The 25,183-nt window shown below is 35.6% G+C and overlaps 2 protein-coding genes across 2 annotated transcripts in view; one reads left to right on the top strand and one right to left on the bottom strand.

The window, feature by feature from the left end:
• Positions 1 to 25,183, top strand: part of snd1 (staphylococcal nuclease and tudor domain containing 1) — a 304,678-nt gene that overhangs the window by 144,042 nt on the left and 135,453 nt on the right. The gene's annotated exons all lie outside the window — the stretch shown is intronic.
• Positions 5,027 to 8,952, bottom strand: LOC148655212 (leucine-rich repeat-containing protein 4-like). Its single transcript, XM_088645521.1, has one exon. The coding sequence runs from the start codon at positions 7,399 to 7,401 to the stop codon at positions 5,479 to 5,481; it is 1,923 nt and encodes a 640-aa protein (XP_088501647.1). The 5' UTR covers positions 7,402 to 8,952; the 3' UTR covers positions 5,027 to 5,478.

Raw genomic sequence — 25,183 nt, 5'->3', positions numbered from 1 at the left:
TTTGTTATATGCAATTGGAAAACTTAAAAATCTAAGTGTAAGAAGATATTTAAAAGCTGCTTAAATGATCAGGTCTATCTCCACTGTCATCTTAAACAACAGTCATTGGGAAGGATGTGCTGTGCATCAGTGTTTTAAAACCAATTATTTGCAGGAACGTAGGACAACCAATTTTATAATAAATTATCCAAGGTGTTGCTTTTCAATGTACAGTATTTCTGGACACCAATGAATATGTCCCAGTTTGCTTTAACAAATATCTTGAACTTACCCCTTTAGATTTAACAGTGTTAATACATGTCAAGGTAATTTTTTCCAGCTTGAGAAAAATTGACCACATAATGTGAATTGAAAAATGGTACTTGAAGGGCTTACTGGGTTATCGACAAAATAAAAGCAATTTGTTCTTGAAAAACTGCATTTTAGCAATTCTGCCATAACAATTTTGCATGTACTTCAAACATTAAAATACTTTGACATCCACATATTTCCTTTGTTTGCATTTGCATACAAGGAAAATAATTCAGTAGCAGCCTTAGGTTGCAATCTTTGTGTTTCTTTGTGTATTTTGTGATCTGTGTCAAAAGTTCAATATTAATGTCTCTTGATTAGATCGGGTGCTTAACACGAGATGTTACATTCATTCATCACAAGCCCCTCATTTCTAGTAATTAGCAGTATTTAAATGGAGAGCGCGATGCATGTAAGAGCTTATAATATTTAAACAAGGCTTCTGATTTGAATTATTCACTTATTGATCTTTTTCTTTGAGCTATATTTTTTGAGGAATTTCTAATGCATTAGTGTGATTTCAGTCAGAAAATATGCAGTTGTGGAAATAATTGTGAACAACTACTTAACATGCTCTTTCCTCCTTTAGACAGTAGAGAATGGATTTTGTGATGTTTGTTTCTGCTTTCTTCTTCCATCCTCTTTAAACTGTTGAACTATTTTTCAGACTTTCAAGAGAACAGACTAAAGCTCTTTAAGTCAAACAGCAAATATGCTTTAACTTCCAAAGAACTTATACCTTAGGCAATGGGTGATATAATATGCTAGGATATGTGGTTTAGATTTAAAAAAACGAGAAACACTTGTTTCAGGACATTATAGTTAAAAACAACAACAAAGGCAACGACAGTATTTCCAAATTTAAGTCAATTCTAGAGCATCATGTTTTAATGTCCCAGTTTAGAGGTTATTGAGCTAAACTGGTTATATTACAGTGTTGTAATGTAAAGGGGTGTTGTACTTAAGTGTAATTATTAATGTGTACAAATTAGTTCTTAAATGTATATGTAATTATTCTTTGCTTCATGTTTAAAATGTACACAATCCTCTTTTTGTAATTTAAGGCCTGCAGTAGAACATGAAAACATTTTATGGTGTATGGATTGAATGACAAATTTTTTACATAGAATCTGATTTGACAAAATATTTTGAGTTTATTTGGGAATGTAGGGATAATACAGAGGGGAAGAGAAATTCACCTTCTTACAATGCTTTTTTAAAGCTTTACCTTATTCCGTAAAAGCTATTAGGTGAAGATAGTCCCTTCAAAATGTGCCATACTGTATTACTGTTGCAGATTTCAAGGTTTAAAAAAATCTTTTAAACATTTAAAGCAAATATGCCTTTTTAATTATAATTAAAATCTGTTGTATTTAAAATGTATTAACAGTAATACAACAGAATATTGTGTGCTTTGCAGGGATTTTACTAATCTGGACATTGAAACCTTTTATTTTAATTGTGCATATTTTCTTTTAGATTGGCCTAACAAAAATCTAACAGCCCGTTGTCTCTTTCCACATATTTCATTTTCTTTTGCAGACAACCCTAAATGTTGTGAAAACATTGAATAAATCATTTGAAAATGTGAAGCCTGTGTTTTTTGCATAAACAATGAAACAGCTTGTATTTTAAATATTAAACTATAAGCTTGAGGTTAAATAAAAACCAGTGCTGCAGTTAAGTGTTGAAGTCAGTTGTGTTTGTTTTTTTTTTTACTTTAAGTATCCACTGTTTTTTTTAACATAACACTTACATGAAATGTAAGTGAAATGGAGGTCTTATTTAAAAAGCCAGTTATGTTAGGCCTGTGGATCTTTTTGTACAGTGGGCATAATTGTACAAATCTAGCTATCGGCAGGAAGAACTGTTGCAGAAGCACTGCAAAATTTCATTAATTGATAAAAATCTTGAATGCCTGACTCATAAATTGAGTGGGGCCTTTATTTGTTCAGTGTATATTAATTGGCAAAATGGTAGCAAATCACTTAGCCACCCACCCTCCTTAAAACTGTCAACAGTCACAGTGCTACTGATAAGTCTCTGAGAAGTTCATCAGATTTAACATGTATATCTTGAAAATCAGTAATACATTGTCTCTAAACATTTCTTTCAGTACATTTTTTTCCAGCTCTGAAAGTAAATCATGGGGCCACAGCCTTTAAAATACATCTTATGAAACAAATTTGTTTCAGGGATCACAAATGTATGATTTCTGACTTCATTTTGGATTTACTGTTTTAAATTCAAGAAAGGACTTTGACAAATCTGAAAGTAATATCTATGATATATACACCATTGAGCACTTATGTATATGTTCCCAAATGTGAATGAACCAGGTTGCTGGTTAACATAATTGTTCTGGCAAGGCCATAAATGGGCAGTCACTCCTAATAGTCTTTATGTTCTAAAGGCCCTAGAGGCAAACAAACTCTCCCAAAATAAATTTCCTTTTATATTAAAACCAAAAAAGAGATGCAAATGGAAATTTCATTTTAAAATGTGTGACCTTGTCATTATATGTTGCTACCTTTTGAGATATTGAAGCTTTTGCATTCCTTTTCAGTATTATACATTCTTAATAATAATTAATTAATGAAGTGGCCCAGGACATTTGTGTACACAAAGTTTTGACGTGTTACCATTTATACTTTCTGTTGATTAAAAGTTTTTTACTAAATGTCAACTAATTTGCTCACGGCATGCCGTAAACTCTGCATAATCTCTATTTTGGGAGGAAAAAAACAGCATGAGATTTTGCCCCTTTATCTGTTAACACAATACACAGCCTATTTAAATTCCAGATTCAAAGAGTTCTCTAATAGTTAATGAACTGCATGCAAGAGTTTCAGACAGAATATCTTTACTGTTACCCTATTGAGCCTCTTTCACTGCACTGACTGATGAGAGTTGCAAATTGATGCCTATTAGCTTTTATAGGAAGGTTGATGGTCTTTTAGCTTTGCAATTTGACGTTTCATGCATCTAAAGGCTTCCCCTCTTTTCCTTCTGCAGTGAAATTGCTGCAGAAACCATTACTATTGCCCATTAGAAACACGGACTGTCTTTAAATCTACCTGCTCCCGAACAGTTTATCTTATAAGGAAAACAATGTACAAGCCCTTAAGGTGCAGACAGCAAGAATCTTACCAATCGTTATTAAAAACCAAGTGCAAATATCCATCATTTGTTAAATACATTTTGCTATATGTACGATATTGGTTATTTTCTACTGTTTTACAACATATACGGTTTTAGACCTCAGATTAATTTGTTGGGATTAATGATTGGTCGCTATTATTAGAATAGTTTTTTTAATGTTTTACTTAATTAAAAGGAACACTTGTTCCTGTAGGAAACAGAAATAAAATACTGTGCCATTTATTTCAAATACATTGAAGACAGACATATAGACTACCTTAGTCTCCTGTCATACCCTTTTCATGTGGAGTGGGTGGAGACTTTTGATTGCAATGCATCAGGACATTTTCAAGTCGTCTCTAATTTAGCTTACACTTTCTGTGATGCACAAATATCTAAGTGTTCCTCAAGTTTTGATGAAAGCCAAAAGAGAAAAAAAAAATTGGAACCAGCCATAATTTTATAAGGGGTTTTTATATATAATAGTTTTAATTGCAATTTGATGTTTTAGGATTCTAATCACTATTTTCCTCTTTTATAAAAGCATTTTTATATTGAAGATATACATCTTCCCCTTCCATTTATCCACACAATATTTTCTTCAGAAGGAAATTGCTGAATGTTGTATCATAAAAAGGATTCTTAAAAATTAATGAAAAAGGGTAAAATACGTGTCGATTCTCAGATTTCCGTCAGTGTTTGAGCTGTTCAGTTGCAGACTGATTTGGTGCCAGAAGGAAATGCTAATGATTTTATATAATCCTGTTTCAGTGTGTTATATGGAAGAAACCAATCTTTGTCTGTTTACACACGAAGCACCCATTTAAAAATTGAAACTTTTATGTAAGGTAAATATATATTAGTTAGTATTGACAAAGCCTTAAATTCCATCAATTTTCAAATGAAATTACATGACCATTTGAAGATTAAGCTCTGATTAGAACGATACAGTAGGTAGGATTTTAATTTAGTGAGATTTCATCTTGTCGTCAGTAAAGGTACTTCACGGTACATTGTTTGAATGAATAAGAAATGTCAAAGTATAATACAGACTCAAACCTATCCATTAACTAATCCTCACACTTTTAAAATAAAAAATAACCACAAATAAAGTACAGAAAACCAAAAATTCTAATTATTTCAATAAAAAAATAATTCCGTCAAATTAATTTGAACTTTTTCATTCAAGCTTTGATGTATCTTTCCCCTTATTATATAACATCTTACAGCTTTTTCAGATGGAGGGTGTTCAAAATTATCATGGCATAAACAAAACTCTTCTTCAGTTGTCTGCATTTAAAGTGCAAGTAACACAATAAGACTTATCTAGAAACAAAACTCTGGATTTAATTTTGGCGTTCATCTAAGCATTTTCTGTTCAGCCCAGTGGAAATACTGAAACAGTTGCTTTCACCCTGAATGCAGAGTCTTAGCCTTTCCCCAGATTCATGGAACTAAATCCATTTCAACAACTGGCAAGCAGTGAGTTAAATAATAGCTGCAGAAATATGGTGCAGTCTGAAACCATTTGGCTGATAGCTACAGCACGCCAGTTTCTAGGCTTTTTTACGTATAACACTGTGAAAAGATAGGGTTATATCTATGTTTTTTTTTCTTCCAAAAATCCTTTATTGCATTTATAACATTTGGCACAGTACAAATTCTTGGTGCTTTTACAAGATAAACCTGTAAAGATTGATTTTGGGCTTTTTAGAAAGACTTCTCAGTATAAATGGGTATTTACTGCATCCTATGTATCGTCGTCTAAAAATTTACAGAATGCCCTTTTAAACAGGTTTACCCTCATTTCTCAAAGTCACAATAGCATCTTAACACCTTTCTTTTTTTTAAATAGAAGTTACAAGTTAGAAAATAGTTTTAATTTATTTAATATAATCTGCTTCTCTTACCAGCCCATAGTAGATTTATTTTTATATATAAGCATATACAAGAAAAACAGTCTTAATTTTGCACTCTGTACAAAAAAGTTACTGTCTTTTTTGTGCATTCTATTGCATTTTATAATGAGGAAAGGATAGGGGAATGTTAAATCTGTGTCTCCTGTACCTTCTCCTTTGTGTGAGATTGTATTATATAGGGCTCAGGGATAGCGGTGATGGCCATGGTATGATGAAGAGAGTTGCCAATGCTGTTCTCTGTCCAGGTGGCCCCATGTGCTGGTTTGTAGTTATAGTTCATGTGGTCACGGATTGTGGGCATAGCAACGCCTTCTTCTGGTATACTTGTTCCCATTGACGCTGTAGGTACATCCTCATCAATTGGTATAATCTCTATAGTCCTAGTAGCTGCGACTGTGCTCCTCTGCTGGTGGCGCTTGCGCAGTTTATAAAATACTATCAACATTACTGCTGCTAGTAGGGTGACCGCCACAAAGCAGCCAATGATGATTTTGGTGGTCTTCATGACCTCATCCAAGCTAGTAAGTGGTTTTTCTGTGCCGTTTGAAGTTGGTACTGACACCTGCTTTGGTGTCTTGGTGTTCTGCAGCAGAACGGTTGGAGTCGATATAAATACAGGTTGGAACACTGAAGGAGATGCCGTCACCGTCTTGGGCTTCGTGATTTCCTCGGATGTTGGCTCTACAATCTCCACGGTGACGGTCGTGAAATAACTCAGGTTGGACGTGTTAAGCTCAGCATTGCTCACGTTGAGATAGGCCGAAGCGTTGGAATTTCCCGCCACATTGGTGACCATGCATGTATAAATCCCAGTGTCTGTTGGCAGCACGTGAGAGAAGTTGAGAGTTCCATCGTTGAGAACGGATATTCGCGGGTGGTTTGACCCATGACTTAGTATTGTTCCATTGGGAAGTAACCACCTAACAGATGACATGGAGGCTGTGCGGCACTTGAGCTCAGCTACGCGTTCCGCTGAAATGTTTACATCCCTAGGTGCGTCCACTATAAAAGGAGCTGAGCACTGAAAAGTGCTTTGGTCAACTTCCACTAAATATTTCCCCCTCATGTGGGGGGGAGAATGGCAGCGGCCGCAGCATGTTGAGTTGGTGGGGATGTATTCACGCAGCCACCATGAGAGCCACACTATGTCACAGTCACAATTCCAGGGGTTGTGATGCAGATGTAACTCCACTAGGTACCTCAAAGGTGCAAAAAGGTCATGGGGCAAAGAGGTCAGGTTATTATGGGCTAGGTTCAATTCAACCAATGCTGTGAGGTCATCAAAAGCATTCCGTTCGATCAGGTTAATCTGTGAGTTCATAATCCATAGTTTTTTCAGGGATTTCAGTCCCTGGAAGGATCCAGGTTTGATTTCTGGAAAATGGTTCTCAGAAATTTCTAGTTCCTCCAGCCCAACCAATGGGGTGAGGATTGGCATGTCTCTTATGTTACACATTCCAAGATTAAGGTATTTCAAGTTGTATAATCCTTCAAAAGCACCATCCGAAATATACTCCAGTTTTTTTAGCTCCCCCAAATCCAGGCGCATCAAAGAGGGCACCCTATTGAAAGCGTAAGAAGGTATGCTTTCAATGGGGTTATTCCTGAGCCATAACTCCCGCAGTTTTGACAGGTACTCAAACGCTCCGCTTGGAATTACAGTCAACCTGTTATCAAACAGCTCCAAGGTATTTAAACTGGTCAAACCATTAAAAGCACCGACCTCTATCTGGCGGATTGAGTTCCTCCCCAGCTGCAGCACTTCCAGGTGGTGGAGATGTCGGAAAGTATCTGCCTGGATCATTTCAATGCTGTTCTCCATCAGATTGAGGTACCGGGTGTTTGAGGGGATCCCTTCAGGGACCCTTGTGAGGCCGCGACGTGTGCAGACCACTTTACTGAACTGGTTACTGCAAGAGCAGACTACAGGGCAACTCTGGGGTCCTGCAGAAGCTGCACACAGACTCCACGTTCGTACCATGAGGTAGACTACAAAAAGCAGGGCGGCATTCCAGGTACGGTGCACAGTTACCTGCCACAAGAGACTCATGATGTGGCACGTTCATAATTCAACATCGTCTGGGATTTGGCACGGAATGGAGAACTGGCCCTACCCCGGTTTAAGCAAGACTCTGGTTCTTTTTTCCATCTACAGTGCAGGATGGTGCTGTTCTCAGACAGAGTATGAGAGAGAAAAGGCAGAGAAAGGATTGAATTGATGGAAAGTGGGGTGGGAACACTGAGCACCTACCTCTTGAGTTTTGAGAAGTCCTTTGCGGTCATAAAGTACGTCTAATGCTTAATTCATATTCCCCACATGAACTGTTGCCTTTTTTGAAAGACAAGTAAAAATGTGTAGTAAAAGAATCTGGCAAAATGGCTCCTAGTAAATCCAGAAACAGCAGCATTAAAAGATGTTTTTTTTTTTAGAGGTAAGGCCCAATAAACTAAACAGGTGCATGCATCCAGTCTGCTCCAAAGAGTAATGCCTTCATCTCTCCCAGTGATTGTCCTTGGAAGCCAGCGCTGGGTACTGTAGAGTGCTTTCTGCGATGCTCCATTGCTGAACTAGACATTTAGCCAAGAAAGAAGGAAAACAAAATTCACTAGTCCTTAGTTTTTCCTCCTCTTTGGAAAAGCTCTCTTCAATTTGCTGTTAGCTTCCCTCTGCCTTTTTCCACTTGATTTGCCGTGTTTAGGTGGATTGTAAAGGCTAAAAGCTGCACATTGCCGTCATTAGATTTTTTTCTTTTTAACTAGCTTAGCTCTCTAGCCAGTAGATGCAGCAGCTGCAGCCTGCCTCCTGCACAGTTAGCAATAATCCGTCAATTTCTCCAAAGGGGGGGGGGGGGGGGGGTCAGGGGGATGGGGGGAGCGCAGCAATGTTGAGGAGGTTTGCGCGAGAGTGCTCTCTCACTCCCTTGTAACAGAAAAACACGTTCTTCAGTGGTGTGCCCTTGGTTTGAAAAGGATCCGTGCAAGACAACCGGTGGAGAGCTGCTCAGGTTTACCTCCTGTAGCTCCTGGTGTATCCCCTTTTGTTTTGAGGTAGTGAGTTGTAGCGTTAGCCTTTTGTTGCAGTTAACGTCTTTCTAGCCGGCGGACTGCAGCGGTAGCCAGAGTTGTAATAGAAGCAAAAACAGGAGAGACGTGGGAAAAGCCAGTCCACAGCCACATTTTTTAACCCCCCTTGTTTATCCTTCTGTCTCCTTTTTCTTTATGTGTTGGTGTTGCAGGCAGCCAAGACAGGCTGCTCTCTCTCCTCCTTTTGTCCTTCAGTTGAAACGTGAATGTACTGCTGACGCATACCGTTCTGAGCAGTACATTGGTTTGATGCAGTGTTCTTGTGTATTAACACATCCAACCCCCCCCTTCTCTCTATCCCCTCTAGGGGTTAATGCAGAACGCTTCCAGCTAGGTTGCGTTGATTTGCTCTAAAGATTTTTTTTCCTTTTTTTCTGTTCTGAGGGGAGGAGGCAGGCTCAGAGCAGTCTGTCAAGTCCAAACCCTTGGAGCATTTAGAACTATTTTGGTCCCCTGTTGAGGAAGATGCAAGGTGGCAGCAGATAGGCCACTGTATGGGAGAGGGTTGCAGTGATTTAAGTGATGTATACTGTCTCACTGATATATATTTTTTTTCTCTCACTCCCCTCCCTATTTGGGATAAACACAAATTGATGTTTCAGCTGCCAGGGGCAGAAGAGCAGGGATTGGTCAGATAGCTGCCAGTGTGACGTCATTAACTTTTGAGTGCTGACTTGGCTTCTCTTTGACGACTGGGCAGTCTTTTGGGAGACTGGGATGAAAAGACTCATGCACAGCAATGCACCTTGTGAAAGAAAAATTGTTACGAGGGAGTAAAATGTAGTGCTCATTTCAACAGATCAGGTGACATTAAAATGCAAAAGCAGGAGTTTGCTTGCTTTTCTTAACTACCTTTTCACTTATTTCCATAAGATTAAAGTACGATACTTGTTGTGAGGCAAGGAGACCTTTTCAGTTCAGTGGAAGATCATAACACATGCATTTAAACATGAGCTTCACATGGTCAGGGGTGGCAAGTTGCAAACGTTTGTGAAATAGTTATTTAATAGCTTCTGAAATGGTACTCAATGCAGCAATTTAAACTTTTCTCTTATCCTTGAAATTTATGTTTCCTTATTCTTACAAATACTTTTTTTAAGCAAATACTTTTAATTACATTCTTTAATTGTGAGAATACATTGTGTTGAAAAAAGACAGTGCTACACACACAACGGTTAAAGGGGTCATGCCTTTGGTAATTTTCTAGTCTGCAGTTATTTTTTTTAAGGTCTTTATGTTCTTAAAGCATTTTTTCAGGGATAAAACATTATAGACATTTGTAAACTAAAGTTTGAATATGCATGATGTGTTATTGATTTTTTTTATTCCTCTGGCTCAATATTAAATGAGCATATATTTTCTCAGATTTTGAAAATTTTTTTGTTAAAGTATTGGAATGTAACCAATCAGAAAACATCTAAAACAAATAACTTGAAAACAACACCTGTCTAGCAAGGTATTTTGGGAAATATTTCCAATTTGATCATTAGAATGTTGAGCGAATTCATTTATTAGTCACAGTTTATTGAGCCTGCCCATAATCGTGAGAGAACACTTAATGCACTATGGACACATCTGTATGTGTACACTCGCATACATCAGTATTACCAAAAGCTATTATCTAACATTATGCATTTGTATGTTTAACAGAGGCAGTTTCTTTAATGCTCACATAAAAATGTGCTCTAACCTTTTTCTACCTTAGTGAATGATGTGTGTTGATGGCTGGGATGCTGCCTTTGTATCTGCTCATCTGTATTTGTGCCGTGTGTTGGTGAATGGTGACATTTCCCTGGGGTTGTACTGAGATCCCAGAGGGTGGGATTATACTGCAGGATCCTGCTTAATAAGATGCCCTGCTGCCTTTTTTAAATTCTGTGGAACACTAGGCTTTTTTCTTTCTTTTTTAGTGACTTTTGTAACATTTATTTTTTAATGCGTTTCCTACCTATTCTTAGGGGTTGGAAAAAAAACACTTAATACTAATTTCCATCTTTCCATTTGTCAGCCAGTCTTTTCTAATATTTCAAGTCGGTATTTCAGTACTTGAAATTGAACTTAAATTAAAGGGAATTTAAGTTACAGGGGAAAGAATACTCAAAAGGACACAAAACAGAACTCATTATTGCTTTAAGTAGCTGAATTGTTCAAGGTGGAAGCCATTTCTTTTTTCAATAGCTTTTAATTTTATTTTTAAAAATGGGAACTTAGGTGTGAGGGGTCCTTAGTGGAAACGAGGACAATAGCTGCCACATCTTGTCAAGGGGGTTAGTGAACAAAAACAAATCCTTTATTAAAAGAAAATTGGCAATCCATATAATGCTTTCCATTTCTGTCTTGGTAAGTGCTTTAAACTAAGTACTTGCAAGTTGAAAAGAACTTATCCATTGTATCCTTGTGACTTTGAATTTGCCTTTATTTAACAACAAAGTACACTGTTAAATTGATGGTTTTGGCTTTATCTTCACTATTTGAACTTTTAAGAGTTTGTCAGCACCACAAAAAAGACTAAAAGATGATATACCCCAATTAAGGCTTGTTTTTATGCACCAGTGAATTCCACAAACAATTCTTGATTTGTATATTTGGAAAAAAGGAGAAAGATTTGTAAGTTTTACTTAATTAAAAAAACATCTTTTGCTTTGTCAGATGCTTAATGCTTTTATTAAACTCAATAAACCATCCAGTAATTATGAAATGTAATTGTGTGCAGGGTGTTCTGGTACAGCATTCCTACATTAGTGGGATTTTTGGTGAGCCAGCCATTCCATTTATAGAACATGTACAGTGTCTACAAGTAAAGACACTCTATAGCAGGTTCAAAGATTCAAATCAAATAATGATATAACAAGACTTGTAAGTGTGCTTATTATGGAAAATGTACACAGTCTACCATGTACATATACGATACATGGTCTGTCTTGTTCATTTATTTCAAGTAACATGTCTAGTAACATTTTTTTCATTAGTCCTTCAAAATTGTTCTATAAAGAATTTGTAGATAAACTTGAAATTTCACTCCCAATACCTACGTTTGCTGAGGGATAGCTTCTGACTATTAAAATGTTGAGGAAAACTGTAGGTTTTTTTTTTCAAATTTAAATATACTGTACATGTGTCCTTTTGGTAAAAATTGTGGATTTTTTTTCCTCCCTATTGATTGTACACTTCAGCATTGTCACAAGTTGAAACTCAGGATGCCTGGCTGTGGGACCATCCAGTGTCCCTGATTCCTTTTCCCTTTATGGGGAACTTACACCGCATGAAGAACATTTCAGTAATTTGTGTTACATGTGTGATCGTATTCAGAGGCATCATGCATACATGTCCTACATCACAAAATACAAGAAAGCAATTATACATGACCTTTTAGGGATGCAGTGTAGTCTTACAGCTTTACAGCTTTCTGCTTTATATTGTCATAGTTTAAGCACAAACATTTTATGAACAATTGTTCTGTAAACAAATACTTGAAATTTTAGAATAAGTCTTCTTACCATTTTAATGGAAAATGTTGACAATAGAGTCTTAAGTGTCCAGATCAAATCTATTTTAAGATTGTATAGGTTCAGCTGCTAGGTTTATTTTAGCTAGATCTAATTTGAGCAACTTACTTTATAAGCCACTATGCACAGAACACCTTGAAATGTTTTCATGATACATTTTGTTTCCTGCATTCCGTCTTCAAGTATGCACTTTCAGGACCTAAACGCTTAACAGGTTCTTTTTGTATTAGATCAAGACAAAGTAAACACAATGGAGAGAACAGTGTTCATAATGTGTTTTTTTGCTTTGATATTATGTCTTTATTTGGTTGTACAGCAAAACCTTAATCTATTGCGATCATATGGTTACAGATCACGTATGACTTTTGTTTTCTTGGTAACTAAATTTGTTGTTTTTCATCCAGTTTTGTATAAATTTTTTATTAATTCAAAGTGTTTTTTTTACCTTGGTTAAAGTATAAAAGCTGAGAGAAAATAATGCAAACAAATGACTTGCAACAGCAAATAAAGCACTCCCTTAAAGCATTGCGCTGTGAGATGTGCATCTGAGGGAAATCACTTCAGCATTTTCGACGCAATCAAAGAAGAAATGCCTCCAATTTGTTTTTTCTGTCTATGGAGAGATTCTCTTTTGCGTATCAAGTCCCCTGCTGCATCAGAACCAGCAGGGGTTGATGAGTTTGGGTGACTGTTGTTCCGTGGTGTTTGTCTTTGTGAAGAGTGCACAACTAGGTTTGTTTGCCATTTTTCAGACTTTTGTTTTCAGTTATGAATATCCTGAAAGACATTTTCAAATCCCGTCAGAATTTATGGTACTGCAAACTGCATCCCTGTACAATCCACTTAAAATAATTTTTGTAGATTATTTCTGCTACTTTTATTACTCTGACTGTAAGTAAAACTCCCAAATGCATTGAAAACATCGCATTTTAAAGTGCTTAACATACTGTGCAGAGTGGGGTCCAATATGATTTGGCCAGTAGGATCTTAATCAGCCTTTTAGGCATTAGGTTATTGTGCAGGTATCTGTTAAACACAACATCATATAAATGTATTATATAATTTAATATTCAAGAGGGCCTGTTTAAAACTACAATAAGAATTTCTTCCACTCATCTTTTTATCTGATTGTAAGCATGGTAACTATAGTTATAAAATTAAAATGTGTGGGAATTGGGGGGAAAAACTACAATACTATATATAAAGAGTCATATTCAGAACAGTTGCATGGGGAAGCAAGTCTGCAAGTCATTACAGCTGCATTTTCAGTATAAAAATGTTCTGAACTGAAAGCCTGAACGTTTCTGCTTTTTTGGTTTTGTACAGATTGTACAATGGAGTTTGCCAAAACCACTTGTTTTTAAAATCAAAATTAAATACAGCATTTATCTTTAAACATTGAAATTAATTTTATTATTCTTCTCCAAGGTGCGTATAACCATGAAACATGGTTCTTGTTCATCTGTTTGTAATTTCACTGAAAATCTTTGCTTTGTTAAAGACTAGTTGGAAAGGAGAAATAGATTAGTTGTCTTTTGTGAGAGAAAACACTTATTACTTATTATATGTACTTTTCTAGTATGATGTGATTGATTCAATATCTTAAAGTATAAGTGCATGAATGTGTTTTATAGGAATTTTATAGGAAACTAAAGTTTGATATTGTTACTTGAATTATTGGATCTCTTTCCAACTCTTTCTTAGTTATAAGGCTGTCAGCAACACAGCTAAATGTTAAGGTACTGAAAAGTACAATATAAAAAGGAATGTTGACCCTAGTGTTTTATTTTCAGATTCATTGACAGTATAAATATATCCTTTTAGCAAATTAAGATTTTTTTTTCCTCAGCGAATGAAAATGAAACGTTACATCAAGAGACCTCTTCATGAATTAGGATGCTGAAAAGTTTGGTTTCTGTTTGAGTGCCCTTTCCTCACTCCTTCTCTTACCACGATAAGACGATATTCCTGAACGTAAGAGCCCTGTGTTCTCATATCCGGAGGAAATTCTGCTCCACCAAACAGGCCCCCTATTTTAGGTGGTTTTATTCTCGTATGCAAATGTGATTTGTTTATGCTGCAATTTGATTAGCCCGGTGCGATTAACATTCAGGAAACGTGTGTTTTCATTATCACAGTGTCGCTGTGCCAACAGACAGCTCTAAAAAGGGACTTTGTGAGTGTTTGATGTTTTGTAAAGGGATAGTGATTCGAGCTCCAAAGGACACTAAATCTCCCTGACTTCTAACTGATGTAGAAATGTGATTGGAGTCGGGTTTCCACGGACATGTGGGTTAGGGACTTGGCTAAATTATCTTTCCAGACAAGTGATAATGTGCAATTTTGAGAGCTTTTGCAGTTGGCAACTTTTTAACTCCTGCAGTAGTTCATTTGAAGAACTGCTGGTCACTTTTCTTGTAAAATTCAGTGCTGATGCAATGAACAGAACAGAAAAAGATGCTGAATTGATGATGTGTATGTGCAGATATTTCAGTATACTGTGCAAATAGCAGTTATAGAGTAGAATATATATAATTATCCTTTTTTAAAGGGTGGTATAGAAGTCTTTAAAACTGCTTTGACTGATAAAAGCAAGCTCTAAACCTTGAAAACCAGGTGGCTGCTGTAAGTGGTGTTGCTGGACCAGTAGGTGGCACTGGTCATGCTACACCAGACTGCCTGTGCTCTGGTAGGTGTTGTCTTTCAGATGTTAAACTGAGGTCCCAACTACTTGGTTATTAAGCCAACAACACTGTTACTGGATGGGGTCTTAACTCTGACATCGTAATGGCGAATGCTTTAAATTCCTTTGAAAAATCCCTGTCAGTTCGTTTTTATTTTTTTTGTGGTGAGAGTACCCCTATATCAGAGCTTTATAAAAATACATTAGATGTTCACTGAGAAGTGAACTCCCTCAGATAGAAAAAGTCAGTTCAGTTCACCGCCAATGAACAGGAATGATATTGTTTTATACCAAGTCAGTGATGCTCTATTCCTTTCATTGAAAGCGAAAACTTTTTTTGAATATCCATACCACTATTCACTCTGCTTTGTGGTATTCCTGAACATATCTGGAATAATTTAAGTTGTTTGTATATTTACATTTCCTGGCAATTTGCAAATGTCAGATGAGAAATTAATGTATAGCTCTGGAGCCTGAAGTCTACTTGGTGATCCCTGTGATTTTATCCATACTGAATTGTTTAGGGTGCCTTGTAGTTTTTAGCTTGCCTCTTCAGACAACTGAAGTGTCATGAAAAGTGTTCACCATGGTGCATTTAACTTTGTTTTTACACATACAAAGAAGTTTATCATACTTCATATTTCTGTTATAACTATATATAAAAAAATCTACTAACATGGTATTAGAGATGTTATGTTGTTTCCCTAGCCATAAAGTTAAAAATGTGGTTCAGCTATGCTCAGAATTAAATTAAGAACCCCCTTAATCTAAAGTATAACCAATGGGTTCAAGACAAACATTTAAGCATAAACCATAGCACACACTAGAGGGTGCCAACTTCACCAGTGTCCACCACAGGTCACACAATGTGTGCCTTGTAGCTTATATAAAATCACCAGTACACCTAGCAGTTTTAGGCTTGTGCAATGTACTTCTGAGTCGGTGCCCTGAAGAATTACAGCAGTGCATGTGGTAAAATAACTTTTTAATCAATAGCTCTGTACCTTGGATTAAGACAAAAGATATTGAATCAGATTATTGTAATTGATGTCATACTGATCCCACTTTTAAGCTTACCTACACTAAAGTATTAGTAGGAGAATATACTGAATGTTCACAGTGGGGTCAGTTTTTGTTCTATGTGTTAATTACAGAAAGTGTCTTTTTGTCATCTTTCCTTTTTTAGAATATGGTAGGGTGAGTCAGTATCTTTTAAATTACTTTCAGGGTAGCAGCTAAGTGGCTCTTTGAACATAGTCGTATTTGACCTTGACCTCACTTAGTTAAACATAAAACAGTAATGTCATTAGCAACAAAGAGTGCTAACCCATTTTATTTTATTCATAATTTGTAAATGAACTTCTGTCCTTGCAACATAGAAACAGATCTTATTTCATACAATATCATCCCAACTGTATAAAATATCATACATCCCTCTACTGCTAATTACTTAAACTATTAATATAAATCAGACGGTCAAGATGTGTTACAACATTTTCTGCAACTAATACTAAAGACAGCAACAGAACTAGAATAAACTCTCATCCTCATAATTCCAGATACAACTGCATACCAATTTAGCTGCCTATGTGTTTAGCTGAAGGGCCTTAGCAGGGTTCATATCTTTTGGCTGGGAAGTTATGTCACTTTCAATGTATCACTTGCTCCACAGTGTCTAATATATGAACTGTAAACATGAAGTTCTATAGTGAAGTTTCTATTTAATTAAAAGTGCTGCAATAAAAATGCTTAACCGCAGTCTGAATTCATAGAGAAGCTATATTAGTGTAAATTATATCTGTTCACAAAAAAGCAATGACAATATAACCAAAAGAGACAGGTTGTGAAACATCAGAATGAACTGATTGTATATTATGGGAAGACATGGTTAAATTTTAAATGTGATTGCCATTACACTGTGTCATCTGTTTTAAATTTAGGATACGTTGCAGATAGACTTTTGTTGTAGTTAATCTATCTTGTATTGTATAATACATGCAAGTATCCAATAAAAAAAAGGAAAAGAAAAGTAAAAAAATATTTCCTTAAGACTGGCTAACTCAGTGACTTACCCTTTATTATGCTCAGTTATGTGACATCAGTAAATTATGTAGACTGCATCATCTGTGCCTAGAGTTGCAGAGAACATCAGATGTTTATAATAAATGGTTTAAAGCAGAGGATACACTTTAAGTTACTTAGGCATAAATAAACCATATCATGATTTATGAAACATGCTTTAGGTGTGTTTATCAGAAGTAGGTATCATTAAATCCTGATAAGGAGTCCTGATGTTTCAGAGAGGAATGTGAGTATGTCAGACTCCGTTTAACTGTGATAAACGAATTATGATTTTGCTATATTGAGTATAGACATTTACAGGTGTACTGTACCAAATCAACAATGTTTACTTACTGTGGTGTAGAACTTAACAAGCTTTGAGAAAGAGGAAGAGCTGAGTATCTTTGGAGTGTTTTAGACATAAACATGAATGTAATTTTTTCCTCGATTTTAAACTGTGTATTTGTCTTCTTTAAAAGTTATCCCACTATTTTTGAGGGAAGAGAGATAGTAATAGATTTACCACCTGGTACTTTAAGTCACATGGTATTTATTATACAAGACCACTCAAACGTATTACAGAATGGTATTTTCACAATTATACTAATTAAGGAACGTGTTACAGTTTATACAATGTTTAAATGACCATGTTCTCAAGTACTGTATTTGTGAAGTCATGGGCAGTGCGTTTTGATTTTGATGTGACATGGATATTTGACACAGATGAATGGCTAATAGCACTTATAACAGAAGTGCCAGAACTGATTTCAGATTAAGATTTCTAGAGTTCTAAATGTCACTATTAAACCAGGCAGATATAGAATATAATATAGTGGTATGAGGTTATAGCCAAGTTCCAAACATTTGTGTTTTTATATACAGGGTAAAATTTTTCTGCTTTTTGAGTCCAGCTGTTAGATTAGTGACCAGCAGCCTTTTTTTTCTCAGCAGCTGTGGTGACATTCAAGTTAGATGTGTGCATGCTGAAACAGAAATTGCAAATCTGAGCAACTAAGCACTTTTCATTGTAGTGTATAGCTGCACATTTGAACTAATCTGTGTACCACATGGAATTTAGCATGTGCTGCTTTAACAAGTACTCTCCCATCCATCCATCCATCCATTTTCTAACTACTTTATCCAATCCAGGGTAATATAAACTTAATACTTAATGCAGAAAATTTGTGCATTTTTATTTTTAGCTACAAATACCAGCCATATATAGTATGCATTATATGTTTGTATTCCTAAATTAATATTATTTATGATGTTCATAGACATTATACTTTATTTTTATTTTAAGCTACCACAATTTCCCTTTAGTTACAAAATTCCATATTAATATACCATCTTAAGTGGATGTAAAAATGATCAGCAGCGGGGAAGCAACCGTTTCACTAACATGAACTCAACACAAGTGCCGCCTATTTGATCGTGAATCTCATAACGTAACGCGTTAGGAAGAAACGACGCACTTTCTGAGTGGCTGCATCTGTACTCTCGTTCCTTGATTTTTAGTTTCCTCTTTGAGATCTGGGACATTTAACTGTGATCATTTAATCAGATGAGGTGCTAAGTAACTTACACATCATTTGGGGCTAAAATCAGAATACATTTCAGCCTTGAGATCACACTACTTGATTGATTCATTAATAGTGTCCAGGTTTTCCCAATCTTAAACAAATAGATGATTTATGGTGGTGTATAAGACCTAATGGAGGCCTTTCCAGGACCCAGTGATATTCATTGTAGGTCTGAAAAAAATGAAATATGTATTTCAAACTTTTTTTAAAAGTCTTGTCCTTTATTACCAGTGAAAAATATACAGTATTTGAATCAGAATGTGTTAGTTCATTCTGAGAATCATTCAATTTATGGTGTGGTTTGGCAAGCAGAACTGTTTTGGAGCAGGAAATGTAAAGAAACAACTGTGCTAAATTGATGCACATATTTCATAAATATGCATACATTTATGTGTATACATTTATTTTTATATATAAATCATTTTGTTTCTGCAATTTAAGTAGTTTTTTTACATTACATGCTTTCACAGGATAACATACAAGAATAATCAAGCTTTTATGCTTAAATGCTTTGACTGTATAATATTTTTTCTGTTGTTGTGCAGTTTTCTCCATAGTTTTTTTTCTCCATACTAATTTCTCCATAGTGCTTAGAGTTTCCAGAATGATAAACCTACAACTTGATTAATTCAGAAGTTCAGAAGTTACAGGCAGTGAAGAACTAGGATAGAATGTGTCTTGCACATGATGACCTGCAATGATAACTGACCAGTTGTGCTTAAAAACATGTAACGAATAATTCATTTTAAAATCCTGCTAATGCAAACTGATTTATTACAAACCCTATTTTCCAAATCCCTTTCATATGTTAGCATTTTCCATGGATTACAGGATTAAAACAGATTGCATGGTCTGCATGGGTCCTTTTTAGAAATGCATGAGCACAAATGCTACCCTTAATGAACCTTAAACATTTCCTTGTCATAAAAGTATGAGATGTATTGTGTGTTATGAAGACTTGCTTACTAAGAATTTGCGGCATTCCTCTACCTGAATATTTTGTTTCCTACATATACAGAATTATTCATTGTAAAGATTTAAATTGTAAAGAATTTAGGGAAATTAGTACTGCACTGATTGGGTTTTTTAGCATGGCAGCCTTAAATTACCATCTGGACTGTACTTTTCAGTCATTACGTCTTAAGGGAATGTTCCAGTCCTTGGGGATTCTTCTAATATCTCGTTTATGTCACCACATGGCAGCCAATACATTGAAGGATAAGCATAGCCTGCACTTTTTTTTTTCCCTTTAACACCAGAGCGTGGATATGAAAGCACTGTGGTCTTGCAGCTGGTCTCAGAGGAGGACAACTGCTGTATGTAAATGCTGCTAGGATGGAACTGTTGTCAGTGCTGAAGTGCATCTGTTTCAAAGTGATACCAGTTTCCAAAGCTAGAACACTTGTGAAGAAGGCAATGGATGAAGAGAAAGAAATATTCAGTGACTAGGATTTGGGATTCAGTTTGAGAAATGGCCCAATATGCACTTAGTTATTTGTAAAAACTGAATTCTTCCTCATGTCATTTCATCTTACTGAAATGTGAAATGTTTAGTAAGAAATAATTTCTGCAGGGGCACTTATTTCTACTAGTATGTAATATGAGGAGCAACAACAACAGAGTGTAATGCATTATGCAAATTGTGTACATTTACTGTGCTTTTTGTTTTGTATTATGTGGTATGGAGGACCTATAGTGTCCTATTGGTAGGAAGAAATGAGAAACTTTCATCTCCTATTTGTAAATCAATAAAAAACTGTGGGTTTTCTTAAAATATGCAACTCACTCAAGATCTGAAAACCATATTAAGCTATAATGATATTTTGGCAGGAACTTTAATTTGATAGACTTTAATACCTAATTGTTAGCACAAGGTGAATTATGCAGCCTCAGAGTTTGATAATGGATTACATCAGTTCATAAGAAAGTTTAATTTCACATTTGTCACATTAATTGCTGCAAGAAAATTGTTTTGAATCTAAAATCCTACAAGTTTTAGTCTTCTTAATGACTTTTTACAAAGAAACTTTTATATTTTATTCTCATGGGAAGATAATTGTGCTTCAATCCTAATGACTTGTTTAAGCTTTTAATAATTAAATTATATATAGGGGGGTGAATGGTATTTAAATCTCAGAATAAATATATCAGAAATGTGTTTTATATAGTCTGTTAGACAACATTTTGAATTACATAGTAGTGAAATGGCACACTTAATAGTATGTACAGTGTCTTCCAAAAGTATTAAGATGTTTGCTCAGATTTCATATTTTGTTGCTTTAGAGTTTACAGTCATGCCGCTTTGAAGTACAAAGAATAAGACAATAGGAGGAAAAGCCTTAATTGCAGAAGTATTCAAACCTTTTGCTGTGGCGAACTAAAATTAATTAATGTACACAAAATTGCCTTAACAAGCCACACAATTGTGTGACCTCTGTGTGCATTAATAGTGGTTCACATGATTTCAGAAAAAATATGCCTGTTTCTGTAAGGTCCCTCAGTCAGGTGGTGAACTTCAACTGCAAGGATTCAACTATAAGACCAAGAGCTTTCAAAACAACCAAGTGATAAACGTTGTATAAAAACAAAAAAAACAGGGGAAGGGCATGAATACATTTCAAAGACTCTTGATAGATCTTTGGGCATGGTGAATTTGATCTTAAGGAAATGGAAGGCACTCAGACTCTTTATCATGCTAACCCTCCAAACTGAGAAGCCAGGCAAAAGGGAAACTTGTTAGGGAAGCTGCTTGAAAGAGCTTAGGCAAAACTGCCGAGAAGAATAATCAGAAATTGCGTCAAGCAAGTGCGCAGTGTTGGTAAAAACTTTCCCCAAAAGACATGAAGCTCTAACTGGTTCCAGAGGGGCTTCCACCAAACATATTTTGAAGACATTTATTACAAAGCATCTTTCCCTTCAGTTAATCTTGAGTTTAATGTTCAGATTTTGAATAAATTAATATAACAATGTATGCAACACTTTTTTTGTACTTTCACAAATCGGACACAACAGAGGGTCTGAATAGTTTTGCAAGGCACATTATTTCTCAACTAAAAATTGTATCTTTTCACTCTTGTAATTAAAATTACATGATATTTTATCCCAGTTCATCGTAAACTGTTCTGTGTAGTTTACTGTACAATAAATCAGTGTTTAAATGCCTAACTTTGATATTTAAATATGAAAAATGTGTTGATCTTTGATAAGTTTAATCTCATTTTCAACAAATGCCAAGGATGAAGATTGAATATGAGGGATTTGAATAAAGCTGAATAGTGTAAAACCGTTTATTAAAACCTTACTAATTTCTACAGAATCCTTTATATTTTAACCTGTATGTGCACTTTCGTGAGCATTCAGGCATAAGATTTCCCAGACTCATCTTTGCATTAATTCCACAGTAATACAAAGTATCTCAAAAACACTTTATCAACTGCAGTTTTACTGAAGACAAACCAAAAAAATTGCCCTTTCCTCTCTAACAGAAGGTGGTCTTTGAAAGTTAGGATTGACATTTGCAAGGCTGCCTAGTTGAGGACTGGCACTGTGCCCACTCATCTTTTGATGAGCCTGTTGTGAAATACATGGCTTAAGGCTTTTGTGTTCCCTCCCATCTCTTCCCTTCAACTGGCAGAGATTTAACTGAAATTGCCCTGCAGAGAACAGATCTGGCGAGGGCATTGCACTCATATAGACTATTGCCCTGGAGCAGTCAAGATGCTTTCACTTGCTTTAAGCGCCTTGGGGCAACCTCGTTGTGAAAGGTGCTATATAAAAATGAATTGAATTGAAGATGACTGCAGTGTTTTTTGGGCACTTGAGTTGCACCAATATACAGTATGTAGAGATTCCACATAATATAAAGGTTGTAGGTGACATGCCTTTTTGGTTAGTGTTCTGTCCTTAATAATGTAGTCATATATATGTTTAGTACTTTACAGACTTGCAGCTTAATGGTCTCTGAGTAAAGAAATAACACTGATTTCTGCTGATAATATATATAATAATAAGAGTTCTATATAATAATTAACTGAAGCCCAGTTGTTTGGTCCAGTTATAACACAACAGTCATGGGGCACATCTGCTTGTAACTTCTTCCATAAAATGGCAGCAGTGCTGTATGAGGATTGTTTTAACCAAATGTTTTTTTGTTAGCAGCGATAGAATCCTCGATTGTTTTTCTGGCTATGTGTGGTTTCTGTGTAGGTATTTGATTGTTTTGTTTGGGGAGAAATTGAATTTAAAGCTCTGAGATGTTTTTCCATCTGAGTAACCAATGTGATGGGCCCATGAGTCCTAGTGTCTGGATGATAAATGCTCAGTTGTCATAAGGCCTAGCCTTTCTGAGCACTATTTAGTGAGTTAAAGATTGCCTTTGACAGGATGTATTCCTTGTCATGCCTTGTCCTGTGTGCCAGCACCCACATTACTGAGCAACTTCTTAACACAATTACTGCATAATAAAACTCTCCTTATTTTCATTAGAACTAATTTACATTGATTAATGAGCCTTGCTTTCCCCTATAGCATTAAGTGTCAAATGAAATGAGAACTAAGCTAGTGCACCATGTTACCACTCCAGACCTGCCAGTTCAAATGCTTGCAGATATGATCACTGTGTCAGTCTATATACGATATATAACTAAAAATGCATTTCACAAAGTTGAAATTCTTGGTGTACCTGGATTTATTTGGAGAAATACCACTGGGAATTGAAGTAAACACAAAATATTTTACTAATATGTATAAACCTAAATAAAATCAATCAATCTACAAAGTTCTGTCATTTCTGAAAATTTAGCAACCTTTTGCAAGCTAAATACAGCACAGGAAGATGTCAGGAAGGAATTAGCCTTGGCCTTTCAAATCGATTTTTTTAAAACAGTAGGTCATATTTTAGTTATTTGCTCTTTGTGTTTTGTGTGTCACTGTTTACAAACTTTTTTAGATCTGTTGAATATCATCTTTACTTTTTTGTGCACAACATTCCCTGTAATGTACAGAGTGTGATAGTTCATGCTGCAAATATATGGCACTACTGGACAAATCAAGATATCCGTTAACAGTTTCTCACTGATGATTTTCATATTTCACTTTATTTGCTTTTCACCAAACAACTTCTATTTGATCCATACCATTGGTGCAGAACTATTTGGATTAGAAAAATGTATGCCATAATAAATGTAGACAATGTACTCTAGCATAAGAGCTTAAGTATAAGATATGGAAAGCACAAGATCTTGACACAATAGATTGTCTAAATCTTATGCTTTCCATAAGATCTAGATAATTACGATATAGGAAATTTGATTTCAGCTTAAGCACTGTGCTTCAAACTGGTAGCTCAAATTGCTCAAAGTGCATTGCACTCATGCAGTAGCATTGGCGAGACTATTGTGAAGGTATATATTTAAAAAAATCATGTGATGATAGTCCATCTCCTTGCAAATAAGAGGAGGTATACAATGCCCACATATGTCTATTTGTACTTACATTTTATTGTTAATACTGTCAAGACTGATCATAAACTGCATAAGGAAAGAAAATCACACTTTTTTAACAGTACACCAACAGTTGCTTCACCTTTCAGTTTTCATATTAACCCCTAGATATAAGGCATGATAGTTAAGGAATGAGCTTTAACTTGAAGCAGCCATTTTGGTCGATCTAGTCATGAAAAAACTGAAATACAGGTTTAATTAGCAGAGTAAATGGATTGGTAACTGATTGTAAATCTGGTTCTGTTCTCTGGCAAATATTTTCCATGCTTCAGCTGTCCAGTTCTGGTCTACAATATGAACATTATTCTACATTGGAACAAGTAATAGGTTTATTCCATGCTGAAAAGAGAAGAAAGAAAACAATGTTTTGGCTGTGAAGCCTTCTTCGGGTGTGAACCGAAAAAAGCTTCACAGCCAAAACATTGTGTTTTCTTTCTTCTCTTTTTAGCAAGGAATAAACCTATTACTTGTTCCTTTGCAGCCTACACAGCTACCCACCTGAACATTATTCTACAGTACATTTGTATTTTTTTAACAATTGCATTTCACTGTTGATTTTGTAATACTCCTATACAGTTAACACTAGCTACAAATTGGAATAAAAGATGCTTCTTATTCCTATACGGTGGTTTGGGTGAGATAGGATTCAGTAATTTTTGTTCTGCAGAGTTGAAGTGGTAGATGATTTTGCTGATGACTTTTCTGTCCCATTTTATTTAGAATGTCAATGGATGTTCTATTCATGGATACTGAATGTATTTCAAAGGAACACTGATACACTTGTGAATCAATAGATGGTTTCATTTAAGCTATGATGTATGAGCAGCTGTTAAGAATGTTTGATTTCTCTGTATAATTTATTATGCAGTAAGACAGATACCCAGCCTAGTGCAGTGCACTCAACAGTAGTGGGTCTAAATGTGCAGGTGGTTTATTTTGGTTTCCCGATTCTTTTTATGCAAACTATGATCATTTTTGATAGGATTAAAAGTTTGTCCCTTTTTTCTCTGCCTTTGTCGACTCCCCCACCCACCCACCCCGAAGAATAAATGTTTGCGTGCCTTGTTTCTATGGCAACTCCTAGCTGGTTCTGCAATACCTTCCTCATTGTTTGATTGATGAATCATAAGTCCTTGCACCCCTGCTGCTATCTGAAATAGTCAGTTTGAAAGAAAATTGTTTAAGTTCCAGACTAAAGAAAAGGTAATAGATGTTTGGGACCTTTTAAATCAGTTATCCGAAGTGAGAAAAATTTGGAGTATTTTTTAGACTCTTGGAAGTTGACAAGGTTCATTTAAAATGCTGTGCACAAATGATTGACGGCATTTGGTAAATTGCTCTTAAAATGGGGAACTCTTTGTCCCTGAAAGCCAACCTTCAAAAGCACTGGCTTTACAAAAACCACCGACTGTAA

Source organism: Lepisosteus platostomus, chromosome 9 (assembly GCF_059453375.1).
Source record: "Lepisosteus platostomus isolate fLepPlt1 chromosome 9, fLepPlt1.hap1, whole genome shotgun sequence".
Classification (NCBI taxonomy): domain Eukaryota; kingdom Metazoa; phylum Chordata; class Actinopteri; order Semionotiformes; family Lepisosteidae; genus Lepisosteus; species Lepisosteus platostomus.
Note: the sequence above shows the minus strand (reverse complement) of the source record. Positions and strands in the feature narration are given on the sequence as shown.

Excerpts from the sequence above, each read along its gene's own strand:
- LOC148655212 (XM_088645521.1), bottom strand. The coding sequence starts at position 7,401 with ATGAGTCTCTTGTGGCAGGTAACTGTGCACCGTACCTGGAATGCCGCC.